General features: G+C 45.8%; 1 protein-coding gene across 1 annotated transcript; it reads left to right on the plus strand.

Moving 5' to 3' along the window:
- The first annotated feature begins 540 nt into the window (after nucleotides 1–540).
- LOC140347472 (disintegrin and metalloproteinase domain-containing protein 28-like) lies at nucleotides 541–13,912 on the plus strand. Its single transcript, XM_072433910.1, has 10 exons — nucleotides 541–605; nucleotides 8,982–9,070; nucleotides 9,159–9,235; nucleotides 9,772–9,850; nucleotides 9,919–9,995; nucleotides 10,759–10,939; nucleotides 11,076–11,138; nucleotides 11,974–12,045; nucleotides 13,002–13,211; nucleotides 13,889–13,912. Exons 1-10 carry the CDS (start codon nucleotides 548–550, stop codon nucleotides 13,910–13,912), a joined length of 930 nt encoding a protein of 309 aa, XP_072290011.1. The 5' UTR covers nucleotides 541–547.
- The last annotated feature ends 744 nt before the right edge of the window (nucleotides 13,913–14,656 follow it).

Below are 14,656 nucleotides of genomic sequence, written 5' to 3' on the forward strand. Positions count from 1 at the left end.
CAAAACTCGAGTAACTCAGAAACCTATTCGCAAATCCCCTCTAAAGGGATGACAATGCATGCTTTAATCTCAACTTTAAACTTAAACAGTAACGTTACGACTCAACCCAAAGACCCATTCCAATAGGTCAACTTCTTATTAACTTCTTTTTCTCATTTCAGCAAATAGCAAAGCATATTTTCTCCTCTCTCTCTCTCCTCTCCCTGCTCTCCTGCTCACGCACACACACTCTGAGCAGCACTGTGGAGGACCAAGGAGAAACGAGGGCGGGGCTGCGCTGCGCAGCAGAGGGTTATTTTCACAGCTTATGTGAAAAAGCTTTATTTCCCTTCAGAAAACAAAACATTTACTTATTTTCAGGCTCAGTTTACACATCTTGCCATTTTAATTCTGACAGGCTCAGCGTTCAACACACATCTTGCCCCAGTTTTTCTTATCAACTTTAACAGTAATATCACTTTTTTTTCCAACAGGAAGCCTCTCCTGTTTTTCTACACATTCCTACGCAGTTTTAAGATACTGTGTTTCAGGGCTCTGCTGCTGGGCGATGGCTGCAGGACGGTTTCTATCATGGACACTCTTCCTAAACGGACTGCTGATCTCAGGTGAGTCTGTCACAAATCAATCCTGTTTTGTGTAATGTTGACTTATTTACACGTGAATAGAATGTTTTATGGCACGTCTGATTTGGTTCATTCACCAGTCATGAAGAGCTTTCTTTCCTCATCAGTTGGTCATTTATCTTTTAATGTATTGAAAGTCAGTAATTCCATGAAGCTGTTAAACAATGTCCATTAAGTTATCAAATATGAGCTCCAAAGGAGGTTCATATGATGTAGGCACTCAAAAGAATCTCCAAACATATACAAATTATCCATCCATCTTCTGCCGCTTTATCAGGGGCCGGGTCGCGGGGGCAGCAGTCTGAGCAAGGACTCCCTTACTTCCTCTCCCCAGACACTTCCTCTAACTCCTCCGGGGGGATCCCGAGGCGTTCCCAGGCTAGCCGAGAGACACAGTCTCTCCAGCGTGTCCTGGGTCTTCCCCGGGGGCTCTTCCCGGTGGGACATGCCTGAAACACCTCCCGAGGGAGGCACCCAGGAGGCATCCGGAACAGATGCCCGAGCCACCTCAGCTGGCTCCTCTCGACGTGGAGGAGCAGCGGCTCTACTCCGAGCTCCCCCCGTGTGGCCGAACTCCTCACCTTATCTCTAAGGGAGCGCCCAGCCACACGGCGGAGGAAACTCATTTCGACCGCTTGTATCCGCGATCTTGTCCTTTCGGTCACTACCCAAAGCTCATGACCATAGGTGAGGGTAGGAACGTAGACCGACCGGTAAATAGAGAGCTTTGCCTTTCGGCTCAGCTCCCTCTTCACCACAACGGTCCGATGCAGCGACTGCATCACTGCAGCCGCTGCACCGATCCGCCTGTCGATCTCAAGCTCCATCCTTCCCTCACTCGTGAACAAGACCACAAGATACTTGAACTCCACCACTTGGGGCAAGGACTCCCCACCCACCTGGAGAGGGCAAGCCACCTTTTTCCGGTCGAGAACCATGGCCTCGGATTTGGAGGTGCTGATTCTCATCCCAGCCGCTTCACACTCGGCTGCAAACCGTCCCAGTGCATGTTGCAGGTCCGGGTTTGATGGAGCCATCAGGACAACATCGTCTGCAAACAGCAGAGATGAGATCCTGTGGTCCCCAAACCGGACACCCTCCGACCCCTGACTGCGCCTAGAAATTCTGTCCATAAAAACTATGAACAGAACCGGTGACAAAGGGCAGCCCTGGCGGAGTCCAACATGCACTGGGAACAGGTCTGACTTACTACCGGCAATGCGCACACAGCTCCTGCTCCGGTCATACAGGGACCGGACAGCCCTGAGCAAAGGGCCCCCGGACCCCGTACTCCCGGAGCACCCCCCAAAGGACACCCCGAGGGGCACGGTCGAAAGCCTTCTCCAGATCCACAAAGCACATGTGGACTGGTTGGGCAAACTCCCATGAACCCTCGAGCACCCGATGGAGGGTATAGAGCTGGTCCAGTGTTCCACGACCGGGACGAAAACCACTCTGCTCCTCCTGAATTCGAGGTTCGACTATCGGTCGGATTCTCCTCTCCAGTACCTTGGAATAGACCTTACCCGGGAGGCTGAGGAGTGTGATCCCTCTGTAGTTGGAACACACCCTCGGGTCCCCCTTCTTGAACAGAGGGACCACCACCCCGGTCTGCCAGTCCAGAGGCACGGTCCCGACCACCACACGATGTTGCAGAGACGTGTCGACCAAGACAGTCCTACAACATCCAGATACTTTAGGTACTCAGGGATCTCATCCACCCCCGGCCCTGCCACCGAGGAGTTTGCAAACAACCTCAGGGACTTCAGCTTGGGTGATGGATGAGCCAGCCTCCGAGTCCCCGGTCTCTACTTCCTCTTTGGAGGACGTGACTGAGGGATTAAGGAGATCCTCAAAGTATTCCTTCCACCGTCCGACGACATCCCCAGTCGAGGTCAGCAGGCCTCCACCCGCACCGTAAACGGTGTTGGTGAGACACTTGTAGTGGCAAAAATAAGGCAAGGAGGCGAGTTGCTTTGTCTCAATGTTTAAGGTGATTTCATCAGGCGTTTCTCTCTCTCTGGTTCATTATATGATCCGCGCTCCCTCTTGTCCCATGTCCTACATATTTATACCTGTAGTCACATGACCACACACCCAGAAGTTCCTGGTCATTGTTCTCTCAGGTACAAAGGAATACAGGAGCAAATGGGACATCAAAGAAACAGTGGTTTCAGGAAGGAGACAGTACATCACATTTGCATTAATTCAATTCACATGTCTTGCCTAGTGTGAAACATAACGTGGGACTTCCTAGCCACTCCAGGAGGTCCGGACATGTAAATTTCCAGGCCAAAAGGGGTTGTGTCAGGCTGTTGACTGTGTTAGAACTAAATCTGATTAAAAATAGGATTGAAAGTTAAAAAGTAAAGGGCCAGATTATATTTTTCCACAACACACTGCTTCCCCCTCCAGAGGCGCCGGACGGTTTGCCAGAATTTCTTTGGTGCCGACCAATAGTTCTCCTCCATGGCCTCCCCGAACTCCTTCCAGGCCCGGGTTTTTGCCTCTGCGACAGCACGAGCCGCGGCTCGCTTGGCCTGCCGATACCTGTCGATGACCTACGGAGACCCACAAGCCAGAATGGCCTGATATGCCTCCTTCTTCAGTCTGACGGCATCCCTTACTTCCGGTGTCCACCACCGGGTTCGGGGGTTGCCGCCACGACAGGCACCGGAGACCTTGCGACCACAGCTCCGAGCAGCCGCATCAACAATGGAGGCGGAGAACATGGTCCACTCGGACTCAATGTCCCCAAACTCCCCCGGGACATGGGAGAAGTTCTCCCGGAGGTGCGAGTTGAATACCCTACTGACAGAGGGCTCCACAAGACGTTCCCAACAGACCCTCACAATGCGCTTTGGTCTGCCAAGTCTGTCCGGCTTCCTCCTCCGCCAGCGGATCCAATTCACCACCAGGTGGTGATCGGTTGACAACTCTGCCTCTCTCTTCACCCGAGTGTCCAAGACACGCGGCCGGAGGTCAGATGACACGACAACAAAGTCGATCATTGACCTCCGGCCTAGGGTGTCCTGGTGCCATGTGCACTGATGGACACCCTTGTGCTTGAACATGGTGTTCGTTATGGACAATCCGTGGCTAGCACAGAAGTCCAATAACTGAACACTGCTCGGGTTCAGATCGGGGAAGCCGCTCTTCCCGATCACCCCTCTCCAGGTGTCACTGTCATTGCCCATGTGGGCGTTGAAGTCCCCCAGCAGAACAACGGAGTCCCCGGTCGGTGCACTGTCCAGTACCCCTCCCAAGAACTCCAAGAAGGCCGGGTACTCTGCACTGCTGTTCGGCCCGTAGGCCGCCACAACAGTGAGAGACCTGTCCCCCACCCGAAGGCGGAGGGACGCGACCCTCTCGACGGGGCACCAGGGTAAAACCCAAAGAGCTAAGATACGGTCCTTAATCACGCTCGTTAAAAGGTCTGAAGGGTGTTTCACGATTCAGGGACTTACACATAGTCTAATCAAACAAACAATAGTCAATAACTCTTTCGTGTAGTTTATTTATCAAAAGGGCAATCAAAAAAAGGCACCGGAGCAGAAATTGCACACAGGTAAATCACAGGTGATGTTACATCAGATTTAACAGCAGATTCATGCAGATAATGTTAAACCAGGGTTTTGCCTTTGATAATCAAACGTGTCTATGCTAATCTATATCAAAAAGAGGGAAAGTGAGAAGCTAAGGGGAGGAGGAACAGCTGAGTTCTGCCCAAATCACGTCACAAAAGAACCGCGCACTGAACTCGGCTTACGATTTTGTAGAAACTCGGTCCGGCTGGTCCTTGTCCGCGGACGAGATCCGTGGCGAGGCAGCGGCGTGGGGCTCTGTGGCGGGCGAAGGCAGTGGCGTGCCGCGATGTCCGTGACGCGGGGCGGCAGCGGTGGCGCGAGACGTTGCGTGGCGATGTCCAGGACTTCCTTAGCGATAGAACGCTTTAGCGGCGTGTTAGCTCCTCACGCGGCCTTTACTCAGATGAGAACGTAGCGCTGATCCACGTAAACGGCGTAGATTACTTCAAAAATAGGAGAAGCGAAGTAGAAAAGAAAGTCTCTGTCCGGTTTAGCGCTTAAGCTTAGTTCCAGGTGTTTCCAGGTGTTTTCAGAGTTCAGGGGCGAAGAGGCTGGCCTAGCCTTGTCGACCCACGTGGCGGACGCTTTGTTGAGACAAAGGAAAAGTAAAAAGGCTCGTCCATGGAGACGGCTTCAAAGAGAGACAAAGGCTTAAACAAAAAGGGAAGAAGAAGAGAGCAAGAAGAGAAGAGAGCGTTCCAAGCTCGGAGCGTCCTTTTGATACCTGGCCCGCAGGGCATGCTGGGAGCGAAAGGGGCGGGCGCTACTGCGATGACTTCCTGTTTAACATTTTCCTGTCCGAGAAAATAAAACTGGAGTAACGTAAATAATAATGGCAAAAGCATTGAACCCTGTTTTAACATTTACACGTTAAACACTTTTGGCAGTTTGTGCACATTATTTCTTGAGGTAGATACATTTTACATCTTCTTTCACCTGTGATGGGCACTCGAGTTAAAGCATTGGGAATATAAAACCTTAAACAGTGAAAAAATACGTAACACAAGGTGAAACATGCGGTGTATGGAGTTGATTCGGACAAACATTCATGGCATAATCACATAAAACATAGTTTTCATCGGGGCGTCCTCCTGTAAGACTGTGGGGAGAAGGTCTGTTATCGCCAAAGTCACAGCGGCTCCTGCGGTGAGGGAGAGAGGGAGAAAGAAAACCCCCCAATGTTCAAAGAGAGATTTTCTGTTATCTGGCCGGGGAATGTCCATCTCCATTCCCCTACACCTCTTTTGGTTTACCAGCTGAACATGTGAAACTTGTAGGTTTTTCTTTTTAAGCTGAAAGAGTCATTAGAAATGATTTTACAATCCATAATCCAGGCTCTGACATATTGATTTATGTTGGACTATGGGATTGTTAAACATGACATGAACAGAATATATGGACATCATAAAATTACAAAATCAGGGGTTTTGTTTCTGAATAATTGGACTAAATGCACATGTCAAGTTAGTGACTGTAGAATACAGTATTTTGAACATGAATGAATTAAGGGAAAGCCAAGGTGCTCTTCAAGTCATTATTTTAAAACCTTATTTAAAAGCATGTGCTGATTTCTTTCACACTTTTTTCATAACGTGTTAAAATAACAACTTAGCCCGGACAAAATAAAGTATATTCAAACTTTTTATTAGATGAAGGGTGCGCTGGCTTTGCTTCTTTTTCTTGTAAATGTGTTTTTCCAGTTTCCAATGAGAACCTAAATTAACAGGATTTTTCTTTGCCTTTCATATGCACACCTAAACAAAACTGTTTTTAGCTTGGATTTGAACATCGTCAGAGTAGAACCTGTCTCACATCTTCAGGAAGACTGTTCCGGATTTTAGCTGCATAAAACTGAAACGCAGATTCTCCATGTTTAGTCCTGACTCTGGCACCAGCAGGAGGCCGGTCCATGTTTAGTCCTGACTCTGGCACCAGCAGGAGGCTGGTCCATGTTTAGTCCTGACTCTGGCACCAGCAGGAGGCCGGTCCATGTTTAGTCCTGACTCTGGCACCAGCAGGAGGCCGGTCCATGTTTAGTCCTGACTCTGGCACCAGCAGGAGGCAGGTCCATGTTTAGTCCTGACTCTTGCACCAGCAGGAGGCCGGTCCATGTTTAGTCTTGACTCTGGCACCAGCAGGAAGCCGGTCCTCAGCAGGAGAAAGTTGTTTTGCATCCACACACAGTGAATCCAGTGGTCCATATTCACCTGTCGACAGTGAAACATGGATCTGAGTGTCGTCTGCATAATTGTAATAATTGTGACACATTTTCGCGGCGTATCAACTGACCTAACGGCAGCATGTAGAGGTTGAACAGAAGGGGTCCCAGGACTGACCCTTGGGGCACCCCACAGGTTAGGGGCATGTGGTCTGAGACACAGTTACCCATCTCAACAAAGTACTTCCTGCCTTCCAGATTTGACTTTAACCAATTTAGGGCAGTGCCATTGATATCCACCCAGTCCTCTAGTCTCTGTAAGAGGATCCCATGATCGACAGTGTCAAAAGCAGCACTCAGATCTAACAGAAATAAGACAGAGACTGTTCCCGTGTTCAGGGGGATGTCATTTGTCACCTTGACAACAGCAGTCTCAGTGCTGTGATGTGATCTAAAACCTGACTGAAAAACATCAAAAGAGTTGTTTATTAAGAGGAATTCCGTGAGCTGTTGGTAAACAACCTTTTCAAGGACTTTGCCCCAAAATGGCAGATTAGAGATGGGCCGGTAATGACTCAGTACTGCTGCATCAAGACTGCTCTTCTTAAGGAGAGGCTTTATGACCACAGTTTTCAAAGATATTGGGAATGTTCCAGATTGAAGCGACATGTTAAACTATGTGAGTGAGTGGTGCTAATAAACTGTTCTGCACAGACTTCAGAAATCTGGTGGGTAACACATCGAGGCAGCATGTAGATGAACTCAGACTGGTGATGATCTCATGGACAGTTTTGTCAGTTACAGGTGCAAAGTGAGTACACCTGTAGGTGTGTGGGATTTATAGCATTTTTAATGCCCTGAACTTTGTCATTAAAGAATAATGCAAACTCATTACAGTTGGATGTGGAAATGAGTTCTAACGGCAGCTGAGCTGGAGGGTTTGTTCATCTGTTTACTGTGGCAAACAGGACACACAAGTTGTTCCTGCAGCTTCCAATTATTTCAGACATAAAATTAGGTTGTACATGTTCAACTTCTCTCTGCAAATCTCTTTTCGAACCTGGAGCTTTGACTTGTGCCATTTCCGTTCAGCCCTGCGGCACTCCCTTTTCTGTGCCCTGACCGAATCATCTTTTCTCCACGGCGCCTTCTGCTTATGTTTAACCATTTTATCCTTCATAGGGGCAATGGTGTCCAGAACATTCAAAACACTAGATGTAACAGAGTTCAACAAATCATTTACATTAGAACATGAGACATTTTCAAAGTTTATCATTTCCACAAACAGTGCACCTGTGCCATCACTTATGTGAGGACATACAACAACAGTTGCCTCAGAGGGAACTGTTGTTGTGATTTTGGGCCTTACAAAAATAAATTGATTTGATTTGATTTGATGTGTCTCCTCCGAACAACTGCAGGACAGTCAAAGACGACACAAAAATGATCAGACAGAGCAGCATCGACCACATTGAAATTTGAAATATTTACCCCCTTTGTAATTAGGAGATCTAGAGTGTGCCCTCTGCTGTGGGCGGGGCCACTCACATGCTGAGTAAGACTGAAGGTTTCAAGGACAGCATCAAGCTCTTTAGCGTTTCTGTCACAAATATTATCAAGATGCACATTGAAATCACCTGTAATGACCAACCCATCAAAGTCTGTGCACACGACTGAAAGCATCTCAGTAAAATCATCAATAAAACGTTGGCAGTGCTGGGGAGGCTTGTATAAAACAATTAAAAGAATGGTTGGAGACTGTTTTTGCTCCATTTTAAAGGATACATACTGAATCTGCGTTCCAGTTCTATGGGGCAAATGTCTGGAATAGCCTTCCCGGGGTTGTGAGACAGGCCCTCACCCCGGCAGTGTTTAAATCTAAGCTAGAGACTAAAGACTGTTTTGTTTAGCCGCGTCTATGACTGAAATACTTTTACCCTGATTGTTGATTGATTGACTAACAGTGCTTTTCTGTTTTTTTTAAGGGAGTGTCTGCAGTGCTGCGGCGCGTGGCCAAAAAAGCCATGTTATTTTTGTGCCGGCCGCGCACCACGGCACCTGAAACTGCGCCGCTATTTGACCGCGTTTTAGCGCCGTTTTAGACCGCGCCGGGTTAAGGTTAGGGTTAGGTTTAAGGTTAGGGTTAAGGTTAAGGTTAAGGTTAAGGTTAGGGTTAAGGTTAAGGTTAGGGTTAGGGTTAAGGTTAAGGTTAGGGTTAGGGTTAGCCATGAGGCTATAACGGGCTATAATAAAATCCCGCGGTCCCTGAAACTGCGTGGCCATTTGACCGCGCCGCGGCTCTCCAGCCACGGCCTTTTTTTAAATTGGTGCCCCGAAGTTGTTAGTTTATTTATATGGTCAGGACAGTGCTTGGTAATGAATGTTTCCTGCAGTATTAAGAAATGATTTATAACATGTAGCAAGACTGTAAACGGACGCTAACCAACTAAAGACAGTGGTTGTGACGTTTATTTGTTTGTTATTTTGTCTACAGTCACTCAGGTATAAGTGATCTGATTTTTCTGAGACTTTGAGATCAAAACTCAAATAAATAACTTAATAAATATGACATTTTAAAACTACAGTTTAACTTCCGTTTTTTCTTGTCCACAGTGAGTCATGGTCCAGGACTGGACTCGGACCAGGACTACGAGGTGGTGCGACCGGTCAGACTTCACACGGTCAACAAGAGACACGCAGAGGTGACACTTTGTGAAATTCTGTCATTACAACTGTGATTTTCTGCACCAAACCGCACTCTACATGCTTTGTGGCTTTGTGTTCCCTCAGCACCACAGACCGCAGACGGTTAAATACGCTCTGACCGTGAGAGGACGACCGCTCGAGATGCACCTGGAGAGGAACGAGTGAGTTCATGAAACGTTTGGTCATCATTTATTTCATTTTTGAATTTTCCTGTGAGACTTTGTGAAATCTTGTCCGACACGTTCTACAACTTTTTGAATCAAAATTAAGTAAACGTGAAAAAAACAAACAGATAGCAAAAGGACTTTACGTTTGGATTGAATTCAAACCACTTAATTTTGCCTGAATAATCACCCTTATCAATTAACCAAATGATCTTGACTTTCATAGTTTGGATACAGCCTTGTGAGACCTTTTTGAAGATGACAAAAGTGAAAATTCTCAAAATTGCATAAAAATCTAAATCAAACTTGTTATAGAGTGTAGTGTGTAGTAGAAAAGAACCACCAGGATTTGTCCGTGTAAATTCAAACAAAGTTTTATTGCCTCAACATCGATTGCAAACACAGAGCTCTGGGTAGATTCAGGACCAGGAGCGCTGGTCCTGAATCTCACCCTCGACCCAGCATTTTATACATCTGGCAAGGTTTTGTACATATTTGACCAGTTTAGGATTATTCTTTTCTCGTCGTTTCAGTCACTTACTGACCAAAGACTACAGTGAGACTCATTACCTCAAAGATGGCCACCGCGTCACCACCACTCCAGACCAGATTGTGAGTACGGCATGAAATAGTAAAAGAAACGCTCAAATACAGTGTTCTTGACATTCCGACCATCCCAGGATCACTGCTATTACCAAGGCCAGATCGTGGGCGACGGCGGGTCAGAGGCGAGCATCAGCACGTGTGACGGGCTCAGGTGAGACAAAGTCCACAGTGTTTCGTCGCTGCTACGTCCACAGACTTCTGGCTCAATTGGGCTGTTCTAAAAAAATAAGTGGCGAGGGGAAATCTGGCTCTGCAGGTTGTACTTTTCCTGGGCTGGTTTTAAAATACTATCAGGGCATCAAAGGCTGTTGAAGGAGGCGCCTGGAGTGAGCCTGAAGCAGACACCGGAGTCGCACCTCTCACTCAACTCAACACACACAGGATCTGCGCCAACACTAGAGATACATCATAGAGATATAGATTTAGAACAACTGTTGGAGACTGGCATGCAGAGGGAAGAAGAAGAAGAGGGAAGAAGAAAAGGGAAGAAGAAGAAGAGGGAAGAAGAGGGAAGAAGAGGGAAGAAGAGGAGAAGAAGAAGAAGAAGAAGAAGAAGAAGAAGAAGAAGAAGAAGAAGAAGAAGAAGAAGAAGAAGAAGAAGAAGAAGAAGAAGAAGAAGAAGAAGAAGAAGAAGAAGAAGAAGAAGAAGAAGAAGAAGAAGAAGAAGAAGAAGAAGAAGAAGAAGAAGAAGAAGAAGAAGAAGAAGAAGAAGAAGAAGAAGAAGAAGAAGAAGAAGAATTTGGACCTGTTATAGGCGATTTAGAAAGGTTTGGTCCAGAAGGAGTTTGGTTTGAGCATTTGACTTAAGTCCCGTGTCTGTGATTGTCAGTCCTTCAGAGTTGTCTTTCCTAACAGCCTTTCTGGTGTAGTTGTGGCCATGACATGTCTAAAGTCCAGTCTTGCCGTTCTTTCAGAGGGTACTTCCGGACTTCGGAGCAGAGGTTCCTGATTGAGCCTCTGCTGAGCGCGGAGCCTGAGGGGGATCACGCCGTGTTCCCCGTCCCCGAAGAGGAGCCCTCCACTCCGGCCGTGTGCGGGGTCACCAACACCACGTGGGTTGCAGACGAGGAGCCGCCCAGCAAAACTCGATCGGCGGTGAATACGTGCGCAGCAAATGAGAAACGCTTCACCAGTTTCTATAGAAAATCATTTCGAACCCACAAATGGATGTTTTTCTTCTCTTTGTGACTCAACGTAATTAGAACTGAAGGTGTTGCTCGTGTGTTTGCAGGGAAGGACCATCTTGTATCAGCAGAAGTACGTGGAGCTTTACCTTGTGGCTGATAAGAGAGAGGTAAGACGCTGATGATCGCAAAGAAAATGCTGGAAAAAACACTTATTTCAACCAGAACTCAAGGCCGTTCACGTTTTATTAAATATCTATAGCTTATACAAAAGTGTAACTCAATGCATATGGAAGTACAAATACTTGAAAAGACTGTACAAGACAAAATGATTAAGGCGAGATGCTGCAGGTGAATAGGAAAAAAATATCTTATATTTCGAAATGTCAATTTGAAACTCCTTGTATAGTTTACTTACATAAATGTAGGGAAATATATAACGAGTTTTTCATCATAAAATACTTTCACATAAATTAGGCATTTTTTTATGTAAAACTGAATAAAATTGCACATATTTGGGAAAATGGGTTGAGCCAGGTTTAAATTCCATGCTTCATTTTGTTGATATTTTAGATACAAAAAAAAGAATACAGATCTGATTTATTATTGCAGTAAACTAGATCTTGACTGAAAATTTACGTTTTTGAGTTAAAACAATAAATCAGGCTTTGAATTAGTTATCAACAAATCCTTCTGTACGATTTATAAAAATATAGTTTAGCACAAGATTGGTTTGTGTAGTTAGTTGCTTTAAGGACTGATTGTTATGTTTCTGTGGGAGAAAAATGCTTTTGGAGAAGACAATGTTCCAGAGAAATCTATGGATGAAGTGGATTCAATGAAAACATCTTTCTGTGCAGATTGGACAATGTTGTTGATTCCAGATGAAAGCTTATGTTGAGGGGAAACTGATGTTGTGTCTCACATGAAAGAAAAAAAAAAAATCAACCATTGGTTTGACAATTTTGGTAAATTCCTATTAATTAAATGTTATCTTTGTTTTAGTTCATAAAAATGGGCAAGGATGTTCCCAAACTGAGACAGAGGATTTTTGAAGTGGTTAACTTTGTCAACATGGTGAGTAAACGACAAATGTAAGCATGATTTAAGGAGTTGTGTTCGGTTTCATTTACACACATCCAGCGCCGAAACAGGGAGAACGTTTATGAACGGAGGAGAAAGTTTATGAACGGGAGAGAAAGATTCTGAAACAAAGCCCCAGAAAGATCATAACACTTTGTGCAAAGAAGCCAATATTCTACTATCAGAGTATTATTACAGCACATCGACGCGTCAACACAAAACATGCACCACTGATCAAATCCTCCAGCTAAAGTCCTGACCAAGCCAAGCTCAAAGATCTGGAGCTGCTGTTGACGGACGCCCCAGTGGAACTGAAGGACGGATCAAATACAGAGGACCAACTTCACTACAGGGACAATAATGCTAATCTAATCTAAAACATTAATGTTACATTTCATTAGTCTGTGTGTTGGACAAATCAAAGTACTTTTTGTGAAAACAATGTTTTTATCATCATAATGTTTTGGTCCACTTGCTGCTTTGGCCTCTGCGCTCAGAGAGGAACAGAGAAGAACAGAGCGGGATAAACTCTGATGGCTCTTGACAGGCCCTTGTCATTACTTCAAAACTAAACGGAAGTTAAGTTTGCGTCTCATTTGGTGCACTTTCTCCCTCTCTCTGTCCGACTGGAGGCTCAGCTTCTGCAGGGGCGGAGCTGAGAGTGGGACTTTAGGGGCTGGTGCCCCAAGACAACAAAAAAAACTAAAAACTGTTCTTTCAGGGAGCGGTGCCCCTGGTGTTTAGTCCTGCGCCCTCTCCTCCTTAAGTCCATAGTATACACCTACACCTACATCAGACTAACTTACAGTTATGACAGGAATTAGCAAAGCTAATGTGTAGAAAAGTAGTTATAAAAGTAAAAATGCATATCAGAATCTTTAATAAAGAGATAAATATGTATGAAATAATGCTGTAAAAACATGATCACTGACGCTGTGTTCTTGTATCAGGCGTACAAGCCTCTGCTGACCTTCGTGGCCTTGGTGGGTTTGGAGATTTGGACAGACAGTGACAAAATTTCAATCACTTCTAACACCGGACAAAACCTGAACAACTTCATGGACTGGAGGAACAAGAATCTACTAAACATAAAGCATGACTGCGCTCATCTCATCAGGCGTGTCTCTGAACAGCTCACACCAAACAGATGCACATGTTGTGTTTGGTCATTAACTGTGTGGTTACCGGGCCAATCCACACGAAACACAAATCTTCTCAGACAGAACAAGGGGAACTTTCTTTTCATGTCTAGTACAGGAGTTGTATTTAGCTTCATTCATGCTAGTTTCATTAGTCCAGCTCAGTTCAAGTCCTCTCATTCTGAGCCTCAGAAAACAAATCCATGATGTCATAAAGTGTAGATCTCCTGTGCGGTTTTTAATTCCATAAATTATCGTCATTGTTCAGAGCATTTTTGACGTGAAATCACAATCATTACAGCTGTGTGCTAAAATTAGCATGCCGGGGCAAGCTAATGTTTGTTTGTAGATGGAGTGCTAATGTCAATCCTGATGAGGGAATGCCTGACTGAGAGAAAGTGTGGTTTTCAAAACATAGATTAGTCCTAAAACATGAGATACCAAAGTAAAGTTACCCACCGAACAACATGTTTAAAAGTAAAACAAAACAAAACAAATGTGTCCTTTAATAAGAGTTGTACAAGCCACTATTAGAAATTATACAAAATTCTAAACATGAAAGCAACATTATGGGAAAAATCACTGGACTGGATATTTGTTCAGAATTTTGGTTTAAAATGATCTCAACAATCTTTTTTATAACGTTTACAGTGTCGTTTATACATGGCAGATTATGAGTATAAATGTATTCCCTTCAGTTATGGGGAAATATTAAAACCTAGAGTTTTCAAATTTGGAAAAGCTGCTCAGTTGATAAGTGTCCAGACATTGTGTTCAAATCGTCAGCGTTGCTATGTGACTTGTCTTTCACTGCAGTGGGATTAACTTTGACGGCAGCACGGTCGGGCTGGCGTACGTGGGAGCCCTGTGCACGGGATACTCAGTGGGCGTGGTGCAGGTAACACATGCTCCTCCTCCTCCTCCTTCTCCTCCTCCTGCTCCTCCTCCTGCTCCTCCTCCTCACGGGCCACCGCTTCACCGTGTGCTCCGGTGTCTCCGCAGGACTACACCAACCCGAGCGCGGCGATTGGGGCCACGCTGGCTCACGAGCTGGGTCACAACCTGGGCATGTCCCACGACACCCGCGACTGCGTGTGCTCCGGGGCCGGCTGCATCATGGAGCCCTCAGTCAAGTGCGTACAGCAGGCCGCACGTCTCACTGAGCAGTCAAAGTGTGATATGTCTGTCCTCCAGGTAAACGTAGTGTCGGCGGGCAAACGGCAGAGGATCATGTTAGCATCTCATCCGAGCTTTCAAACCCATCACGACCCATTACACTGTTGGCATGACGCGCCTGTCTCCCGTTTAAGTCCATCAGAAAGTTCTGCTGGTTTTCTAACTCAAACATGGGAAAGAATCAATCTAAAAGCGAAGTGCCCATCCCGGAGACACTGGCGATGTCAAATAAATATGGGAAAGAGTGTGTGGAGTGTCTGCCAGTGTGGGCCAATAGATTTGGTTTTCCA

This window comes from Eucyclogobius newberryi, unplaced genomic scaffold (genome assembly GCF_026437365.1).
Source record: "Eucyclogobius newberryi isolate DKJ021-1_F unplaced genomic scaffold, fEucNew1.0.hap1 SCAF_6, whole genome shotgun sequence".
Lineage (NCBI taxonomy): Eukaryota > Metazoa > Chordata > Actinopteri > Gobiiformes > Gobiidae > Eucyclogobius > Eucyclogobius newberryi.

Excerpts from the sequence above, each read along its gene's own strand:
- LOC140347472 (XM_072433910.1), top strand. The coding sequence starts at position 548 with ATGGCTGCAGGACGGTTTCTATCATGGACACTCTTCCTAAACGGACTG. Across the intron at positions 10,940-11,075 it reads CCAGCAAAACTCGATCGGCG|GGAAGGACCATCTTGTATCA; the intron begins GTGAATACGTGC and ends GTGTGTTTGCAG. Across the intron at positions 11,139-11,973 it reads TTGTGGCTGATAAGAGAGAG|TTCATAAAAATGGGCAAGGA; the intron begins GTAAGACGCTGA and ends TCTTTGTTTTAG.